Source organism: Ochlerotatus camptorhynchus, unplaced genomic scaffold, assembly GCF_037179485.1.
Source record: "Ochlerotatus camptorhynchus isolate MF236.1 unplaced genomic scaffold, CSIRO-AGI_Acam_v1.1 ptg000116l, whole genome shotgun sequence".
Classification (NCBI taxonomy): domain Eukaryota; kingdom Metazoa; phylum Arthropoda; class Insecta; order Diptera; family Culicidae; genus Ochlerotatus; species Ochlerotatus camptorhynchus.
This window is the reverse complement of record NW_027040606.1, coordinates 477,501-499,847: the sequence shown is the minus strand read 5'-3', so window position 1 is coordinate 499,847 and position 22,347 is coordinate 477,501. Positions and strand designations below refer to the sequence as shown.

Sequence of the window (22,347 nt, the reverse complement as noted above, 5' to 3'; positions counted from 1 at the left end):
GGACTAGGAGATCACGGAACCCACCCTGAAGATGCCTGATCTTCCTTGAAGTTCTCATAGATTTCTTGGAATTCTTTCTTCGGTGACGGTCCTGAAATATTTTTGGAGCTTTCAAAACTTCTCTTGAGTTCTTAGATCTTTAAACTTCACTGTAATTCTGGACATTCCTGATGTTCTTGCAACTTTCATAAAGTCAACAGCCCTATAGATGACGGAGCTACCCTGAAGTTCCACTTCAGCTTTCTTCACACATAAACATAGAAAAATCCATTTCATGTGGGAATCTTATGCTGTGAACTATGCCTCAACACTATTAGTTGGAATTGTGACACACTTATGGTGGTAAGCTCCAACCGGTATTCAGGGTTACCAAAACTACAGATAATTCTGTATTTCGACAGATTTTTCAGGGTTTTTAAAACTAACGAACATTTTGCAGATAATTCAAACAGGGACGGTATTAAAAGTTAATCCAAGTTGGAGCTTACCGTCATTAGAGTCTATGTGCGATATCAATAGCCTTGAACATCATTGTTCAATGTTCTACTACATTATACTTTATCGACTTCTGCTTTACCGACTCCAAAATTGCATCGACAAATATATAAACAAAGCTGTCAGAGGGCAGAGCATACACACTGGGCAACGGTTGTTCTCGTATTTGAGGCTGAATGATAAGGATGAAGTCACAACTCATGTTTTCGATGTTTACCTTGCAGAACATGTGATTCACATAGCATTGAAATGCAAAACACTTCCATCCGTCTGTTTTGAACAGTAGTGTGATTCAATGTGTAACACACTTGGAATGATAGAGAAAGATTATCATCATTTCAAAGATTGAAACACTGGAAATTAACGTGTAGTAAATTGACTTAAAATAAATGTGACTGTGCATATGAAAAATCAAGTGTTTAAACACTTCGATCAGACGTGTGGAGTTTTTTTAGTGTACAGTCCTACCACAGCTGTGAAAGTTCTACCTCCAGTATGATAATTAGCAGAAAACTAAAAAAAACATGCATTGACAAAATTGAAGTATATTAGCCAGCGATGCTTTCAAGCCTTGTTTTTGACAGCTGTGGTGAAACTTCTTTTTCTAGGGATTCTAGATAAACATTTCAAAAGGTCCTATCTGCATTGATCGATTCTCTTCATCGACTTTCTCTTTCGTTAATAATTCAGCTGCAAAACCTTTCCCTTTTGTATTTGACGTTTTGCATGCTAGATAAGAACCTCCTTCATGAAACTAGGTGGTAATTTTAGCGTGAAATCTGTTTCCTTAGCAATGGTTATCAAAAGAGAAAATCGATGAAGAGAATCGCTCAAAGCAGATAGGACCATTTGAAATGTTCATTGAGGATTGATTCGTAAAACGAAAATAAATCTCTAGAAGAGTACAACTTCTTCTCAGAAGTTACTTTTACTTTTCCTGGTCCGACGTTCCTCAGGATTGCACCTGCGTCACAATGTTACGCCAACTAACTCGGTTAGTGGCTGCTTATCTCCAATTTCTTGACCGTTCCACGCTTCCTAGATCTTGCTTAACTTGGTCTAACCACCTTGCTCGCTGAGCTCCTCTGCGCCGGCCGGATTCGAGGCAAACACCATTTTCGTGGGATTGTTATCCGGCATTCTTACAACGTGTCCCGCCCATCGTACCCGTCCAGCTTTCGCGACTTGCTAGATACTGGGTTCGCCATAGAGTTGCGCCAGCTCGTGGTTCATTCTTCTTCTCCATACACCGTTCTCACATACCCCGCCAAAGATGGTCCTAAGCACTCGTCGTTTGCAAACACCCAGTGCTTGCAGGTCCTCCTCGAGCATCGTCCACGTCTCGTGCCCGTAGAAAACTACCGGTCTTATCAGCGTCTTGTACATGGTACATTTAGTACAGGGGTGAAGCGGAAGCGGTGAAGGGTCTTGTGGAGTCCGTAGTTAGCACGACTTCCGGCAATTATGCGTCTACAAATTTCTCTGCTGCAGTTGTTATCCGACGTCACCAATGATCCGAGGTACACAAATTCATCCACCACCTCGAACTCATCTCCGTCGATTGTCACGCTTCTGCCTATGCGAGCCCTATCGCGCTCGGTTCCTCCAGCTAACAGATACTTTGTCTTCGACGTATTCACCTTTAATCCAATCTTTTCTCCTTCACAATCACCCATATTCTTGTTTTCGTTCGAACCGTATTTTCCATACAAAACTCTTTTTTTTTTGTTTGGAAAATACGGTTCGAACGAAAACAAGAATATGGGTGAATGTCTACGTTGTCAGCGAAGCAGATGAACTGGCTGGACTTATTGAAGAACGTCCCTCGCATGTTAAAGCCCGCACGTTTCATAACACCTTCTAGCGCAATGTTGAACAGTAGTCAGGAAAGACCATCGCATTGTCGAAGTCCTTTGCTAGTATTAAACGGGTCCGATAACGCATTTAGGTCCATTCTCAGAAGTTAGTTTGATCAAATTAAACGTTTTCAAAAATTGTGGAAAAAGCTAATCATTTTTTACTTTTGGCCTAGTGCTCCGCGCATACCTAAAAACCTATATATATACGCTGGTAGGTATGCGTGGAGCACTTGGCCAAAAGTAATAAAATAATCAATTTTTTACAGAAGTCTAATCGATTTGTGGTCTTGATAATAGTTGATCTGTACAATTTTCTTAGCATATGGATTGATTAGCATATGAGTCGGTTCGTTCCGTTTCCCATACAAACTTTAAAAGTGCCCCCCAGATCTTAACGATATTCGTTCAAATTTGTCACAGTTGGTGGGGATCTCAATACAGATCAAAAGAGCAGTGGAAGCAGGGGGTTGTTAAGTTGACCCACCCTAACGCTCAATCACAGACAAACAGACATAACTCTCGCAAGTTGTTCATGGAACAAGCATTTAACGGTCAATTTAAAAGTATCGTAGTTGGTAGTACCGGTACCTGTGGCGCGCATAGTCAATTCCCTTGCGTTTGACGTTTACACAGTACCGCCATCTGTTCAGCGTACTGGTCATCACAGTGTACTCAAAAGATGACAGTAATGTTTTAGCGACGATGTTTTACAGTGAGAAATATTCAATGTGTTATGTCTGTTTGTCTGTGGCTCAATCAAGCACTATTTTGAGATATTGACATATCGATACACCACTATTGCAAATACTTTTGTAACGACGTGTGATTCGTCTCGGAATTTGTAGGATGGAGGAATGTTCTGACATTTTAGTATTATGCTGCATATAAAGCTTACATTGCTGCACCGTTTGAAAAATTCATGGAAATTTCTGCGAGATATCGCGCACATAAAATTAACGCTAGATTTGGCATAAATTTACACGATACTTCGTGTAAATTTAAGCGCAATATCGCATAAATTATCAATATTGTATGCAAGCTTGCAAACGATTTCGCTGTTGATACTAAGTATAGCTCAAAAGTAAACGAAGGGAGGTTTTATGCGATAATTAAAATTCAGAATTTTTTCTTTGTGACCTATGCACGTCAAAAAGGTAATGTTTGATTTCTGGAGATCACACGACATTAAATCTTCGACAATGATTCTCGGCATTATGAACTGCGCGGCTGTACCAAAGAAGCCATCCTTCTGGGACGTGGCATTTGAAAGATGGAGCATAGCGTGCCTATGTCCTTTGTAGACTTGGTAGCTTTATCGAGGACAGTAAGGAAGTATGCTCACGGCACTAGAGGACCTAGCGACTAGCGACCGATTTAGCATACTTTGCAGAATATCGTGAGTTAAATCCCACCCAGCAAAGAATGTTGTTTACATTACCGTTATCCTTAATATCTATTATTTCTAGATATCTAGGAGTTCTCATCAGTGTCCTAGGGTCTTTCGGAAGGTCACAATGCAAATGAATGTTGGGAATATCAGCCAAAGATTTTAATGCGGCCTGGGATATTTGGAATTGGATGTCCATTCTCTCTGGAAAATTTTAACACAGGATCGTTAGAACTAACTATCGAGTTGGAATATGGCAGTCGTTGAGGTGAAAAATTCCATGCACCCTCTCATTTTTTCTTGTGCTTTTGCAGCAATCGGCTGTATTTTCCACTTTTTCAAATACGCGTCAATTTATTTTTCATCACAAAGGAATTCATTTGGCTGTTATTTTTTTTTTTGTTATGGTGTTTGAGCATATATCAAATTTTTCAATTCCTTATTGACATTAAACGAACTCATATAATCTCGCAAATAGGATTATAGCTGAATCATAATTTTTTATCTTAAGCAATTTCAACCAATTTGGAATTCCATCTTATGCAGTTTCAACTTGATTTGGATATTTATACGATTTTAAACGAACATCCTTATACAATTTGTGGTTTGCTGGGCAGGCTCCTTCATATAGAGGTCTCAGAGGCCTCAACTCCATTTGGAAACAAACTTTGCAAGGCCATTTTCTCGCGAACCAAAGTCCGCAACGCAAACCAACAAAACAAACAGGTAGGAGAAATTCTCCTCTACCCGTTTGTGTTTAAGGTTTGTGAATGTAGGTTTCGGTTCGCGAGAAAATGGCCTTGCAAGATTTGTTTACAAATGGAGTTGAGGCCTTTTCAACTGTTGATCTTGATATGATGTATGATCAGGGCGTGAAAACTAGTCTGTCATCATGGTTAGTTATGATTTAAGGGGCTCGGTGGCCTAGTTACGACTATTTTTGTCAGTACAAAAACGTTAACGCAGTATAATGGAATGTGTGCTGAATGGAAAACATGATGGAATCCTCGAATCATTCATCCACAATGGCTTCTTTTTTTCGTTTTCCTGCTGATGTTTAAATTCGTTGAAGCCACCACCGAAATTGAATGATGCATCTCGGTCGGATACTGGTCTGCATCGCTATCTAGCTTGAATATACAGATTCATAGGAATGTTCACACTGAGAATGGATTGCCGCATTCATTTGGTTTGTTTAATATGTAACTAGATCTGAATAATCATGGAGTAGCAACTACAAGCTGTATGGCATCAACGTTGATGCTCATGCTCAACAACGTAGAGAACGTTTTGTAGAAAGATTGCTTGTTGGTTTTCTAGCTGAGTAATGCTGGCTGGAACCGAGTTTCACCATAACGTTTTGTGTTGTTTCCAATTTGATAAAGGAGAATTTATTTTATTATCGGCTTTGGGTCGATGGGTCTCAGCATTTTATAAAATTTTGCCCCCATGTAGAGTTTATGATTCAATGAACGAAAAAAAAATCAAAAAAATCGGGGTGATTAATTTTCCCGAAAAATTTTAATTAAAGTTTTTGGATTTTCCTGGACATCACGTAGGGGAAATGACGGCTTCGGCATGACAGGCTATTTTCGGCAACCCAAATTGAAACACTATTTTCACTGGATTTTCTTACGAAAACACTTCGCTAAATGCATGCAAACGATTCTTTATGCTTTCAGCTTCAATTTGACTATATGAAAAAACTGAAAAAAAGCAATCTAGCAAGGTTTTCTTGAAATGCAACACACGCACTACAAATTATAGCTGATTTCGAGTTGCCGATAATAGAACAGCAGATTTACATGCAGTTCAAATGGAACGGTTGCCGACAATACTCGCTCTCACTAGAGAAGATTGGAGCTTTGTAAAAGCGTTTCAAGACAGTTTTTGACAATTCTTTCGACTGAAATTGTTAGAGCAGCTGGCAGCACAAGATTGTAAACAAACCAATACTGCATATGTGTGCGTTCCTTAGAGAAAAAGGCTATAGAAAGAAGGTCGCTGCTTAGGTTGCCGAGAATACGTAAATTCCCCTATATCGAAAATTCATAATAATTCATAGCTTTCCGTTAGTTTGGTTAGCATGGTTGTTAGTTCTTCGGTCATATCCCAAAAACGGTAAGAGACACCACTCTAAAATTTTCACCAGTGAAAGATACATTTGTATTTTGTATTTGTATTTCACTTCAAAAGATCTTTCTACGACGATTTGTTCATTAGATATGAATTTTAAAATTACGTGATGTCCAGGAAAATCCGTGCCCGATAGTAAAAAAAATCCATGGATGGACCTGTCGGTAGCGGTCATGGGTATTTATTAGGCTAAACGAATGGGCGTCTCTAATAGCATTCGACTTTTAGCGGAGTTCAAGATTTTTCAACACAAACAAATCGATTATTTCAAATTCACGTTATAAAATGTTGAAGACGTCGGTATTTGAAAAAAAAAGTATCTAAATTTTTGTTGGATTAATTTTTAAGAACATGGGGCTTAAGTGCAATAATTTTTAATCAAATTCGATTTACCCTCACAAAACTAAAAAGATAGTAATATCAAAAAATTACCACAAACCATAGGATCAGCTTCGCGTGATTCAATTTTATAATTCCGTGCCAGTGCCCTAACTGATACATCTCCCCTATAAATATTCAAAAACTAAATGTTATAAACTAACTACTTCTCGATAAGTTTCGACTTATCTCAAAGCCCCAAGACCCAACGAGCATTGTTTCGCACCAGCATTGCTCAACTTAAAGTCGACTCTTGGCCGTACGTACCTAAGCTCATGATTTCTTTACGCTACCAGCCTTAGATTGAAGTAAATTGCTTGCGATTAAACCAGTTCCTCTATTTTATTGCAACAATTGTGACGGTCATGGTGATGTACCGCTTGAACACGTTTGAGCCACTCTGAGGTTGAACGTGTTGATCAAGAGGTTCGAATTATGAATTCAGTTATAAGAATGCTGAGCCAGCTGATAGATTATGATGACGATGATAACGCCATTATGGCCACTTTCTTTCTCAGAGACTGCTATCATTCGGGCAGCACGCAAAAGATCGTATAGTACTGTGTGACAGGCAGTAGTTCCTCGCATCAACCGGCGACCGGCGTAATGTGTGAGGTCTGACAGTAGTGCATCTAGAACAGCGTTGATAACGGTGGTGTGAATTCGAAAAAAAAATGTGGCGAAAAAAGACTGATGCTCAGAAGGATCGTGGCCGGGGAGGTCGCGGTCCCAACACTGGCGGAATGGAGCGGCTACGCGCCAATAGTACAGATTATACGGAGCGAGCCTTTCACGACGAGGAGTTTGGTGAAGAAAATGTCGAACTGGTCGACGAAGAATGGGCCAGTTTCGAGCGAGTTTTAAGGTAATTGCAGTCCGATGCATGTTCCCCTTTTTAGGATTGAGGTTATGTTATGGGTGTGTGATAACTTTATACAGGCAGTTCCGTGAACGACGCTTACTGAACGCTTCCATGGAGAACATCCCGCAGAAGAAAAAGTCTCGACGTAAGCGAGCGCAGGCCTTCTACCCGATGCCGATGCCGAGCATGTCGGACACGGTGGATCAGGATAGCATTTCCACCACAACCAGCGACGACGAAGCGTACGACACCGACGAGGATGGCTACATTACGACCCTCGTAAGCGGAGATTATTCACTACTGAATATGCTTGCACTTGCTGATGCTGATGCTTATTTCTTTCAACGCATGACCGCCATATTATGAGTGACGATTCTGTCTCCTCTTCTAATGTAACAATAATTGCTGCAATAATTCCTCGTTGAATACACATGTTTATCGCACTAAGTAGACGGTGCTTGCTTTTGTATGCATGCCAAAAGCAATTTTGAGCTACTGCAAGTGTAGCTCATACCATGCATCAAGCACGAATAGTTGTACATACCGACCTATACCTATCTCTACCGTTCATTGAATCATCATCAAAGTCGGCGGCGCATGAAGTTCATCGTTTACGTCAGAGCCGACTTGAATTTGGACGCGGCGCCTACCTCGTTCTTGTGGTTGTGGTTGCTGCTTGTGTGTATTGTACTACTAGTGCTAAAGACCGACCATGATCGTGACATTGATTGAAATCCATCATATGGTCGGTATAGCACTGTTTGGTAGAAATTATTCTGTTTTAGAGCGAATGGGTGTAATTAATTTATGCTTGAATTCGTTGATCGTTGTAAGAGATGAACTAGCCATATGGCTAGAAATCTCTATAATGAAGGAAAAAAAATGTTGATCGTTGGATCAAGATTTGAAACTATAATTAATTCAAATGACAACGCTAATACTAAAATACCATACCATATGATAGCACAAATGATACAACTATTCAACAAGCGGTTTGGATGATATCCTTAACATGTCATTAAGCAAAATAAGCAAACAAATTTGATTAAGGAATTTATTAAATTGATTGAGAATTTAGACATGTCACATCTAAAATTTTAAATATTCTCTCATTTAGATTAGCTGAACTAAGCCTAATTACTGATGATTATTTTTTATTGGAAATTTCTATAGGCATAAAATAAGTCCACCGATTAATATCTCTTAGTCGAGAATTGAATCCTGCATTATCAGATGAATAATTCTCAGAATAGTACTACTAAACTGCTCGAATGATGTGATTTAGTGACATAAAAGCATGCTTTTAAAGAACAGTGACTGCTGAAAATTTTAAGAAAATTAATTATTGAAAATTTGTAGTATCTCAAGCACAGGAAGATTTTCACTCCAAACCTTCTATGGTGGCGTTTCTCAATGTATAGGTCACGACCCAGGGCACTTATATTTGAAGCCACTCATACATAGTTGGTTGCATTAATACTTAGGCATTGAGGGAAGTCTTTATGCGCAGCATTTACGATCGTCTTCCATGGAATTAAAATGCCCTAGGTGTTCCAAATCGACCAGAAGTTCAGATCAATTGATTTACTACACCGTGTGAAAAATTCATGTAGATTTCCACGATATAGAGCGCATACGTTATTAACGCTAGATTTGGCGTAATTTTACACGATGTTTCATATAAATTTAAGTGCAATTTCGCATAAATCTGAAATATTGTATACCAGCTTGTAATCAATTTCGAAGTTTATGGCAACTAGAACTCAAAATTAAACGAAAGGAGATTTTACGCGACAGTTAAAATTAAGGTTTTTTTTTTCGGTGTACCCAAGTAACCATTGGCACGTCATTTCGACACCTTTTCGTCTATATACAGGCCTCATCAGAACTTACAAACAATGCCGTTGTTCTGCTGTACATATCCAAAAAGGCGAAATAACGTGCCAATGGTTACTTAGGTAGGTCGAACACGACTGGGACAATGTCCTTAGCAACGACATGTTTACTAAAATCTATGCATATCTCGAAAGATTAAAATTGATTCAGTCTTCAACCACAGATTGCACAGACTAACCACTTAATACTAGACTATGGACAACTCACAACACCCCGTAGATTAGTTGAGAAATATACAATTTACGAAAAAGTTCCACCGATTTTAGCGGTAATCGAACCCTCACTGCGTGGCACGGTCATGAAGCCCATGATTAGGTTATATTAGATGCTCTAGATTCCCCTAATCGTCCTGGAGTTCAGATCAGTGGATCCACTAGATTGCCCACGACTAAGACAATATCCCTAGCATGTCCGTAAATCTATATTATGTTTTAGGGTCGTTAAATGATCTACTAGATCTACCTGTCTACCATGACTGGGACAATGTTCTTGGAATCGAAACATGTTCAATCAATTTCATAGATTTAGATTTTCGATTTCCATGAATATACAATATGCTAGGCTCTCCAAATCGATATGTCTCGCTAAATCGAGCAAAAAATTAACCACTCCCCCCCCCCCCATCGTGAAGTTTTTCCTATACCTTCCTATACCTTACGAATTGCTTGTCACAAAATCTCAGACCCCCCCCCCCTCTTCCCTTAGAGCTTGACATAATATATGCATCAACCCTTACTGGATCTACCACGATTAGGACAAAGTCTTCAGCGAACCAAAGATGTCCAGTAGAGTGGGTCATCTTTATATGGAAAAACGCAAACTTTACCTCACCAATCGAGAACAACCCTTTTTTGGTTCCATTTGGAGTCCCAAACAACTGTGCAAAATTTGCGGACGATTGGTTGTAACTCGGCTTTCCGCATTGCGTTTGAAATTGGTATGGAAATTAGTATGGGAAAACCAATATTTTTGCATTTTTATCCCTCAATTTTGCATGAACAATTTTGCATGGACCATGCAACTAAGTATGTACAAATATAGTCTAGGAAGTGCCTAACAACAAGAAAGTACGGTGCTTGAATGTATCTAAAAAAAAAGTTATAACTATTCCAATATTTATGGTTTGAATTAAACACCAAAAATCCCTTTTTCTGCCAACACTGTCGGTGTACCAATGGGAGTCAGATTCCAAACTGAAAAAATTTCCGAAGTTTTTTATCTTGCCAATTTGGTATGTTTAGATGAATTATTCAAAACCAATTGCTCTATCTCATATGTTTAGTTGAAGGGGGGGGGGGGTAATAATATACCCCGCCCCCCTCACTCATATCAATAGAAGTGAAGTTTCAAACTGAAATAACTTTGGAGTTTCTTATCTTATCGATTTGATATGTTCAGATGAATTATTCAAAAACATTTGCTCAATCTCATAAGCGTAGTTAGAGAACGGGGGTGGGGGCTTACTATATGCAGTTTTTAAAATGAAAATTGTTGTAGTGTAAATATTTAATATCCACTTGTTTGTTTATTTGTTAGTGAGGAAATGTTGTTTGAATTATTAGTCCAACTGCTATATTATTTCTATATAAAGCTTTTGTTTGAAATATTAAACTGCCATTTGGACCACGTGCATATAGAAAACACAAAAGCAATAGTACGTCAAAAACCAAAAACAAGAGAAAACGTACACTATCTTCACCAGTTTCATCTCAGACACAGGTACATTCGGATTTCGCTTGTTAGGCTAACTTAGAGTTGACTACGTTTCAGTTGGGTTCCGTAGTCAAACGTCATTTCTAACAGTGCTGATTCCTTTTCGAAATTTTGACCGGCTTAATGCAAAAACCAGCAAACGAGTGGAGGAATGATACAGCACATGTTTTTGAATACATCTGAACATACCAACTTGACAAGATCAGAAACACCGAAGTTATTGCAGTTTGAAGCTTTACTGAGTAAGGAGGGCGAGATGAGATTGAAAAATTGTTTGTGAATAATTCATCTGAACATACCAAATCGATAAGATAAGAAACTCCGAAGTCCTTTCAGTTTGGAGTCTGACTTTCATTGGTACACCGGCAGTGTTGGCAGAAAAATGGATTTTTGCCATTTAATTCGAAACATTGATCTTTGAACAGCTATTACTTTTTTTTTAGGGGCATTCTAGCACCACACATTCTTCAGCAAAATTGTTAGGCACTTCCTGGGCTATACTTTTACGTATGTTGATGCGTGGTTTGTGCAAAATTGTGATCCCTAGTTAAAAAGATGCAATTTCCATACAAAATTCAAACGCAATGCGGAAAGCCGGGTTACAACCAATCGTCCCCAAATTTTGCACAGTTGTTTGAGACCCCAAATCGAACCAAAAAAAAAAACATTGTTCTGAAAAAAATGATCATAATGACCCATCCTAATGTCCACACAGTTTCATGGACTCGATGCGTATCTCTTCGGATTGATTTCCATGCATAGTAAGATATTCTATTTAGGTCCTCCTTCATTCTAGGATCCCCCAGATTTTGAGCCCCAGATAGCCTTGTGAGTAAAAGCACGGTTTTACCCCAAGCCAAAGGCGGCGTACTCAATTGTCGATCCATTCGAAGAAATCTTATGGGTTGAAAATTGTCTCGATTTCCTTGGGCATAGATTATCGGCTGTGGAATAGTTCTAGCGACGTTTACATCACTACCTAAAGCCCCACGTTGCGAGAGCGATAGGTAGGTAGTGATGAAAACGTCGCTAGAACTATTCCACAGCCGTTTATGAGTTTATGAGCAAAAGAGGGACGCACATTTTTTGCCTGTAGACTTTGAGACATACGTACGTACCGGTTAGGCAAAAGATGTTGGTCTATCTTTAAAAAACTGTCGCATTAATGGCCCTTCGCTCATTTTCCACTTCTATTCAATTTTCATACTGCCGTACTCTAACGGAACTATCCACCTACTCTCTTCTAAAGATCATTCTCTAGCTAATAAATTATCACACTAAAGCTTGATGTTAGCATTTCCAACCAACTCCAAAAAAAGATTGTTTTTCTATAACAATAATTTGAGGACCACCCTAATTTTAAAAACGGCCAATAGAAATAGCTAACCTTTGCGTGTCTAACGTGTAAATTTGCATAGATTTCAAGTTTCAATTAGCTCTAAAAACATAATTTCTTCTTTTTCTTTACAACAAAATGCATTTTGCCGGGAATCTATTGAAGTCTTTAAATTCATCTGAAAACATTTGGATCAATACATGGTTCCGGAGTTATTCCGGTTCCCGTTGGGGTCACTTTTGGTCGGCATTCGGCATACTGTTCTGTAACAAGTATACACACGATGAACATCATGATGTAACTGGACCAATGGCAGCTATACCAACGGTCCATGATTACATTGGGCATCCCGGTAATGTTCCGGTGTCCCCGGGGAAGTGGCCAATTCTTAATAGGAACCAGAAACTATGAAACTAAATGATTTTACAAATCTTGGCCGATAATGGCCTTACTGAGAGTCTACGTTCACACTAGCCCTCCCGGAAATGTTCCGGTGCCCCAGGGAAGTGGCCAATTCTCAACAAGAACCAAAACCCATCGTATGACATATCAAACTTCATGATTTTAGAAATATTGGCCGGTAATAGCCCGTCGTGCGACATATCAAACTTCATGGTTTTCATTAACTCGGCGGGAAATGGATTTAATGAGATAACATGGTCACATTGGCCACCCCCGATATCCTCGGGGAAGTGGTTATTTTTCAACAAGAATTAAAACTGGTCGTGCGACACATCATAATTCATCATTTTAAAAACTCGGATGGTAATGGCCTTATTGACAATCAACGGTCACACTAGCTCCCTTAGGGCAAGTTCCGGTGCCCCGGAGAAGTAGCCAGTTTTCAACAAGAACCAAAACCCGTCGTGTGGTATATAAAACTTCATGGTTTTTCAAAACTCGGCCGGGCCACTTCCCCGGGGGCACTTGAAGTTGGACACCGGGACGCTCGCCTGCCATATGTGTTATGGAAGACCCTAATTCATCCATCACAGTCGAGTTATTCCTGCCAGCGTCCTTCAGCCGTCCCATTTTTTCGAACAATCCACTTCCTGAAATGTATTATTGCAACTAGCCTTGTGGAAGCCCCTGATCCTATCATCGCAATCGAGCCTATTCTGCCAGCATTCAACAGTCGTCCCAGCACTGCGTTTGAGTTAGGAGAAGGGGTCTTCCAAACTCCAACTGTAGGCAAGTACAATCAGCAAGCAACAACTGCTCTCTCTGAAAAAACTCTTGGTTTCCAGAGTGCCATTGTATATGTCTGCTCTTCGACAATTGTGGTTTGAAGATGACATTAACAGTATACCAGCCCCACCATACCAGAAGCCGAGACGCTCCACAGAAAATTCACCGCAAGAAGCATCCAGATCCTCTGATCTAGTCCTGCCGAAGATTAACGACTTACACCATTATGATGAATCAACTTCTGTTCGTTTACTGGGACGCACTGCCGTTGGCATCATGGAAGCCCCCGAGCCCCCCGCCACAGTCGAGCCATTCTCGCCAGCGACCTGCAGGCGTCCCGGCCCTGTGTGCGGGCCTGGTGAAGGGGTCTTCCAACATCTCGTTTACGGCAAGTATGAACTCGTCCATGTGAATTCAACTGTTGATCCGCCACTTGGTTTCAGTTCATCTTCGCTTATGGCCACCACTTCGAGCCTTTCTACGCCAGGTGATCTTTCGCTGCCTGATAGTTCACCGTTCTCTCGTTCGGATCCTGGACAAGTTACTATTGACACGGCTCGCACCGAACCCTCTAGCGGTTTACGAGTCTACTATCAGAACACCAGAAGGCTCATGACTAAATTGGACGATGTTTATCTGGCTGCGCTTGACGGGGAATATGACGTTTTTGTATTCACGGAAACTTGGCTCGATGGGAGGATCAATTCAGTGCAACTGTTTGGTGACTGTTTTACTGTCTACAGATTAGACCGTAATTAATCCAACAGAATTCGTACTCGCGATGGTGGTGTCCTCATCGCTGTTTTCAACGCATTCGGCTCCTGCGTAATCGCCAGCGAACTATTTACTACAATTGAAGCGGTTTGGGTTAAGGTCAGGCGCACTTCGCGGAACATCCTCATTGGAGCGGTGTATATTCCCCCGGAACGTCGACATGACTGCAGCACAATGCAGCTTCATCTGGATGCTAAAGAATTTACATCGTCCATGGCTGATATAACGGATGTACTTCTTCTGCTTGGTGATTTTAATCAGCCTGGGCTTAGCTGGTCACCCTCAGGCCAGGGTTATGCGTTTCCAGATCCGATTGCATCTTCAACTAAAGGGTGTCCACGATGAAATTGCCACTCTATGAAATTGCTCTAACTTTTTAACCGTTGGGTAGAATTTAATGAAAATTTGGGTGGATTTAGTTCATAGTGCATTATTTACATCCTGCAAGTTTTAAAGTCCTGTGATCAAAACTCGCGGAAATGGAGTCAAAAGAACAGCTCGTGCGTGATAAAATCTTGCGCATTCATCACGAGAACAAGGATCTCTCGCATCGTTCCATCGCTAAAACGTTGGGAATCGCGAATTCCACGGTGTCGCGAGTGATTAAGCGGTTCGAGGAACGGTTGACCACCGATCAGAAGCCCAGAAGTGAAGGAAAAAGTATTCCGTACAACACCAAAAATCACAACCGCGTAGTTGGGGCCTTCAACCGAAATCCGAACGCCTCCGTTAGGGATGTGGCTAAGAAGCTGCACCTAAGCCGAAGTTTTGTCCAGAAGGCCAAAACTAAGGCTGAGCTTCGAACGTTCAAGGTACAAAAGGCCCCTAATCGCGACGAGAAACAGAACAAGTCCGCCAAAACCCGTGCCAGGAAGTTGTACCTCAACATGCTGACGAAAGTTGAATGCTGCATCATGGACGACGAAACATATGTGAAGGCCGACTTCAAACAGATCCCCGGCAACCTGTTTTTCACGGCCAAGGATAAGTTCAGCGTTCCGGAGCATGTCCGCACTTAGAAGATGTCCAAATTTGCGAAGAAATTCCTGGTTTGGCAAGCCATCTGCACGTGCGGGAAGCGGAGTGCACCTTTCGTGACTCCTGCCAGCCGCTTGCTTGTTGACGGCACGGCTTTTCATGGACTGAGCCAGATAAACCTTGTTCCCAATTTCCAGTCTCGTTTTCTTGACTTGGTTTTTGTTAGCGAAAGTGCACTTCTGGACTGTGTCGTCGCTGAAGCGCCTGATGTCATCGTTCCTCTTGACAATTTCCACCCTGCTTTGGATATATCTATCGTGAACGGATCTCAAATTCGTTTTGATGAAACCATGACTGAAACTCGGCTCAATTTCCGGACGACCGATTTCCGTTTGCTGATGCGTTCTTTGTCCCGGATCAACTGGAACGTGTTGAATGACCTTGATATCGATACAGCAGCCGTTCGCTATAATAGCCTTTTGCGCGACTGTGTTTGTGTTTCAGTACCGAAGTGTCTACCTTCAAGAAAACCGCCTTGGTATAACGCTACTTTCCGCAACCTGAAACGAGTGCGATCTAAGGCTCTCACTCATCGACGATGTACTCTTACCAAGCGAAATTTTTCCATTGCCAGCAATGATTATCGCCACTACAACAAGCTTCTTTACAAGAGGTATATAATTCGTACTCAACATTATCTGTAATGCCACCCCAAGGGATTCTGGTCGTTTGTGAATACGAAGAGGAAGGAAACTGGGCTGCCATCAAAAATGTTTCTCGGCAATGACGTAGCATTGACAACTGAGCAAGGTTGCAAAGACTCATTTCAGCTAAAATAATGTTTTTCGGAATAATAAAACCAAAAGATGGTATGATGGCATGTTTTATTTGTAACTTACAAGAAGAGGTTACAAAGTATGCGTTGGAAACATAAAACCTGTAAATTTTGCTTTCTATGAGTCACAATCAGCGATTTGCTGATCGCTGAGTGAGTGAGTCAGTGAGTGAGTGAGTTTGTGAAAAATCGCTGATTGTGACTCTCATGAAGTGAAATAAACAGGTTTAATATGTCAAACACATTCTTTGCAACCTCTTCTTGTATCCTACCAATTCAAAATTTGATCATGGTATCTAATTATTTCATAATTTAGAAAAACATTGTTTTAGCTGAAATGAGTCTTTGCAACCTTGCAACTGAGGACAAATGCAGCCTAGTTGCTAGGCACTTCTTAAGCGTCTTCTCGAATGACTCCCCATCGCAAGCAGAAATTGAGTGAGCCGTCCGTGATGTGCCAACCGACGTCGTAAACATGGATGTTTTTGCCGTAGATGTACAAATGGTTCTCTCTGTGATGAGTAAAACCAAATCATCATTTTCACCAGGTCCGAGTGTTATTCCATCTGATGTCCTAAAAAATGATCCAATATCTTAGCTGCTCCGTTGTCCTTGCTCTTCAACCTGTCACTTCGTCAACAGAAATTTCCCGCACTATGGAAACGCTGTACTATGTTCCCTGATTTCAAGAAAGGAGACAAACGCAATGTGGAAAACTACCGTGGGATTACCTCGCTTGGGGTTGAATCTAAATTGTTTGATAAATGAGAGATTGTTTGCTTCCTGCAAGCATTACATAAGTACATGTCAACATGGTTTCTTTCCTGGCCGCTCCGTGGAAACTAATCTCGTCAGCTTTACGTCGTTCTGTATGGAAAATGTATGCAAGAAACTTCAAGTGGATGCCATCTACACTGATCTTAAAGCTGCGTTTGATAGAGTTGTGCACGACGTCCTGCTAGCAAAGCTTGAAAAAATTGGATGTTCTGTTTCCTTCTGCAGCTGGCTTAGATCGTACCTCGTGCAACGTGAAGTTACTGTATGCATTGGAAACTACTCATCGTACTGTTTCTCGAACAGATCAGGAGTTCCACAGGGTAGCACTTTATTTGTGAACGATGTAACGTTTATTCTACTACGTGGAGGTAAATTGTTTTTTGCCGATGACTTGAAGATTTATCTAGTCGTTCGAGGCTATGGCGACTGTTTAGAACTACAAAACCTTCTTGAAACCTTAAATATTGGTGTGAACGTAATTTTATGGTCCTGTGCGTCTCAAAGTGCTGCGTAATTAGTTTCCGTCGAACTAGGACTGCCGTTTTGTTTGATTATAACGTTGCTGGGACTGAAGTTCAACGTGTCGATCACGTTAAAGACCTCGGTGTCATGTTGGATGAAAAGCTCACATACACTCACCACTTCTCAACCACGATCGACAAAGCTAATCGTCAGCTTGGATTCATGTTCAAGATATCTAAGAAATTTCGTGATCCTCTGTATTTTAAAGCCCTTTACTGTTCATTGGTACGCTCACTACTGGAATTCACGTGTGTTGTCTGGAATCCCTACCAAGCAGTATGGAGTGGACGATTCGAAGCTGTTCAACGCAAATTCGTCAGATACGCACTGCGCTATCTTCCATGGAGTGACCCGCTGAATTTACCACCGTATGCTGACCGCTGTCGTTTACTGGGTTTGGATACTCTTGCTAAATGACGAAACATATCGCAGGTCGTCTTCCCTAGCAGCACACTTGTCATTCAACTGTTGTGGTTACTTGTATGCACCCTATTTCAGTCACAATCAAGTTGCAGCAACCTATTTTGATCGATGTGTGTTGCTTGGGTTCGCTGCTAAAGTTTTGCTCGCAGAATATGATGTTCCTGAGTTACTAGCCAAAGTTAATCTGTATGCTCCTGTCCGAACACTCCGTCCGAGAACCTTGCTACATGAAGTAGTACATGCAACCAACTATGCTGCAAACAGTTTCTTTGTCGCCATGATTCATCAATTCAACGAAGCCTCTGACCTATTTGACTTTGACATCAATGCCTCCAGGTTTCGTCATCGTTTGCTGTCGGCCAATTTCTAATTTTAATGAGCGACTACATTTAGATTTAAGTGTTTCAAGTCAGATGAACTATAATAATAAATAAATAAATAAATAAAACATACCTGGGAGGACTAGTGTTACCCTGGACTCTCAAAAAGGCCATTACCAGCCAAAATTTGTCAAATCATGAAGTTTGATATGTCGCATGATGGGTTTTGGTTCTTGTTGAGAATTGGCCACTTTCTCGGGAGCACCGGAACATTCCCGGGAGGACTAGTGTGACCGTGGACTCTCAATAAGGCCATTACCGGCCAAGATTTGTAAAATCATGAAGTTTGATATGTCGCACGACGGGTTTTCGCTCTTGTCGAAAATTGGCTACTTTTCCGGGGCACCGGAACATGCCCAAGGGAGCTAGTATGACCTTTGACTGTCAATAAGGCCATTACCCTCCGAGTTTTAATGATGAACTGTGCTGTGTCGTACGACCAGTTTTAATTCGTGTTGAAAATTAACCACTTCCCCGAGGGTATCGGGGGTGGCCAATGTGAACATGTCATCTCAATAAATCCATTACCCGCCGAGTTAAGAAAAACCATGAAGTTTTATATGTCGTACGACGGGTTTTGGTTCTTGTCGAGAATTGGCCACTTTCTGGGTGCACCGTAACATTTATGAGGACGCTAGAACATGTCCGTGAACATCCCCAATAAGACTATTACCGGCCAAGATTTCTAAAATCATGAAGTTTGATATGTCACACGATGGCTTTTGGTTCTTGTTGAGAATTGGCCACTTTCCCGGGGCACCGGAACATTCCCGGGAGGACCGTCGACTCTCAGTAAGGCCATTATCGGCCAAGATTTGTAAAATCATAATATACCGTACGATAGGTTTTGGTTCTTGTTGAGAATTGGCCACTTCCCCGGGGGCACCGGAACATTTCCGGGATGCCCAATGTGATCGTGGACCATCGGTATAGCTGCCATTGGTCTAATTACATAATTTGTATACTTATTACAGAACAGTAAAGCCACTTGCCGACCAAAAGTGACCCCAACGGGAACCGGAATAACTCCGGAACCATGTATTGATCCAAATGTTTTCAGATGGATTCAACAACTTAATAGATTCCCGACAAAATGCAACTTGTTGTGAAGAAAAAGATTAAACAATTATGTTTTAGAGCTAATTGAATTTTGAAATCTATTAGACGTTAGGCACGCAAAGGTTAATTTGAAAAAGTTTAAAGAAGACACTACACCTCTAAAACTTAAGATAAATACACTAGGACTTTTGTCTTGTCAAATTCCCATCCTGGATCACTGTGCATTCCTGTGAATCTGAGGTGAACATTTTCATAACAAGGTTTTGTGAATTTCTTAAGCATCTATGTGGGGAGTGATCACAACATGTATGTGACTTAATCCGATCTCGAGAAATCACCGGAATTGTCCTTTCGTTTGCTTCGTTCAACGTCAGCTGTTCTGATCCGTTGCCGAAGTAGTGATGCAAACCGAAATGCGATTGTCTCCAAGTCCATTCGTACCACGCATAAACGACAGCAGTTATCGCGTTTGATTTAGATGTCCCGGCAACGACCGCCGCTCAACTTTAATCTTCTCTCCGGGCAGTAGACTCAACTAAATATGTGCTGCGCGTGCATGATGAGTTATGTGGGTCAGTTGCTCTTTCCGATTGGACGATGGGTGCTGACGGACGGGGAGAGGAAGATAAATCCTGAGGTCAAAATACAAACGACCAGGGCTCCGAGCATGAATGTGAGATCCTCGAACAGTTTAAGTGGAAAATTAAGTTACCGCTCGTTTGTTATGGAAGCATATCAGCCATTGACGTCAGCGGTCCGGCCGCTGGATGCATGGGAAGACAATTCAATTACATTCTATTCTTCTTATCTTTTGAAATTGATTCGTGCCATGATTGAGATATGTCGGATTCTGAGAAATTCAATTATAACCTAACTCTGTTTAATTTTTCATACGGTTGATGAAACAGAAAGAGCGGTCCGGCAATTATGATGAGCCATGCGCCATGGATTATTTCGAAAATGATTAAGGTAATTTGTAATTTTTAGGCGGATCCAACAAAACAGGTGATGGACTAATCGACTAACTGCTACTAAGCGGGGTACCTTAAAATCGAAACCATTCATAATACTACCTCGCAGCATTGACCTTTCATATATTCAGCTCGGCCGTTTGCACCACTTTGCATTTTTACGACCGCCTATTTCTGCAATCGTTAAACAAATAGACTCCCGGTTGGCTTTGCCGTGCAATTCGTGTACTGCGGAGAAAAGTAAACATAGCATCGTGCAAATTATCAACAACCTCTCTTAACGTGCGACGACTATAAAACATATGCACGCAGCTTACCAATTATCAACGATTAGCCCCACTCGACGGGAATAAACATTCACCAAAGCGTATATCGTAGATAGGTTCATGCTCACACTCCACATTGCGCGCCATCGTTAAGATGAAAATTCAATTAACTGATAAGAGCCCGATACCGTCCCGGTCTCGGTTATAAGCTCAATTACCGGCACGAGACTTCTAACCGGTTAGAGCCACCGTTCGCCTCCCAAACACCCGCAAATCTATCTGGGGGCGGTGCATTCAATCATCAATTTATGACTCTAAACGTTCTGGTTATTTGTTTGTGTCTGCATATAGCTCGATCAGTTTTCCGCCACCCAAGTCAACCACCCCGAAGCGAAGCCGAACCGGGTCGTAAATCAATCGATCATCGCTCCATGTCTCGGTCGCTGCTCGGACCATCGTTCTGACATTGGCATTCAACCACTTGTTGGTGCGGGGACGGCGGACTCACCAATCAATCTCGTTAATAGTGTACCTATAACCAAATTGTACGCTACGGTCATCAATGAACGACGTATCGCGACCGCACTTGCATGATGTGGGTGGAAAGTTCATTCGATGTGTGTGTGTGTACGTAACTACTAATAAGGTTGAGGATGCTCTTTTGTTCGGCTGTCAAAACTGCTGTTGCTCTCTAATGTACGATACGTGTGCCACCTACTGTTGATTGTTGTATAAACACGGACTGTTAGCAGGCAGTTATTTACTGGTTTTGTTTACATTTTAACGATCTAGACGGTAACCGAAAGGATGAGTGCGTGCTGAGCTTATTGATATTTCATCTGATTTTCGGTTTGGTATCAATACGTTTTGCTATATAAATAATGGTAGCCATTGCACATGGTGCTAACTGGGATTTTTTTTTTCAATTCACTTATTTGGAAGGTTCAATCGCGATTGCTTTGCGGAGCCGATATTTGATTTCTGTAGTTTAACAAGAATAGTACTACGTCTAGTAGGGGTGGATCGACTCCTCGCGGTTTACTCGAGGTTAAAAATGGTTACATTTTTCAGGGAAGGATCAGAGGAGGCGAATGGAAATCGGGTATCGTTGTCTCATCAGAGAGTTGTCGGTAGCACTAAGTATAACGGTGTGTATTGTGACCAGGGTTTGCATCTGGTGACCGACTGGCTGTCGATGGTGTGCGACGATGAGACTCTTCGAAACGAGGAGACAAAACAAACACCAACTAATGGGAAGAAAAAAGAACACCATCAGTGCAAGGATTACCTATGACTGCAGACTAGGGTGTTTCATTTTGAAAAAAGTGATGAATTTTTGATAGGCCACCCTCCAGTTCGATTCATAGCCCCAAAATATGAACCTGTGCAAAAAATGGTAAAGATTGATGAAGGTTTAGAGGTCGCGCCAATGATTTGGATTTTGTATGGAGATTTTGGTGAATTAGTATGGGAAATTATTGATTTTCGTTTACATTGCTCTAACTTTGGTTGTAGTTGTCCAAACGTTGAAAAAAAAAATATGTGGTTGTCATGACAATGATCAACAAGCCTGTTGTTGTTGCGATGAAATTGGCGTTGTTGCCTTGTACATATTCATCTGTCAATTTACCCTATTTTGCCATTTTTTCACATTTTTATAATTCTTGATACGCTGCAAAACTGAGCGTAGCAACTGTAGGCTTTTTGTTTATTGCCATAGCAATAACATACTAAATTTTTTCGACATTTGGACAAGTAGAAGCAAAGTTATAGCGATATAAGCGATTTTTTAAATTCTTCCATAGTAATTCCCATACAAATTTCAAATCATTGGCGCGACCTCTAAACCTTCATCAATCTTTACCAATTTTTGCACAGGTTCATATTTTGGGGCTATGAATCGAACTGGAGGGTGGCCCATCAGAAATTCATCACTTTTTTCAGAATGAAGCACCCTACTGCAGACACTTCACTGGTTGTAAAGTTCTGCCTGATGGTTTGTTGCAGCAGGGTGAATCAACTTCATTGAAGACCATTGGAAGACAAACGACAAGATGTACGACAATTAAATTCTTATACAGAAACACATAAATCGACTGCATAAAGCAGAGA

General features: G+C 41.1%; 1 protein-coding gene across 12 annotated transcripts in view; it reads left to right on the top strand.

The window, feature by feature from the left end:
* Positions 1 to 22,347, top strand: part of ClC-a (chloride channel protein 2) — a 188,843-nt gene that overhangs the window by 90,875 nt on the left and 75,621 nt on the right. For 2 of the 12 annotated variants that reach the window (XM_065220110.1, XM_065220108.1), the window contains exons 2-3: positions 6,774 to 7,120; positions 7,195 to 7,396. The exons of 9 other annotated variants lie outside the window; for them this stretch is intronic. In XM_065220110.1, the coding sequence (XP_065076182.1) occupies positions 6,930 to 7,120; positions 7,195 to 7,396 (393 nt within the window). In that variant the 5' untranslated portion in view covers positions 6,774 to 6,929. Of the gene's footprint in view, positions 1 to 6,773; positions 7,121 to 7,194; positions 7,397 to 22,347 lie in introns of those variants that run through there. One more of the 12 variants, XM_065220121.1, reaches the window with a different exon arrangement.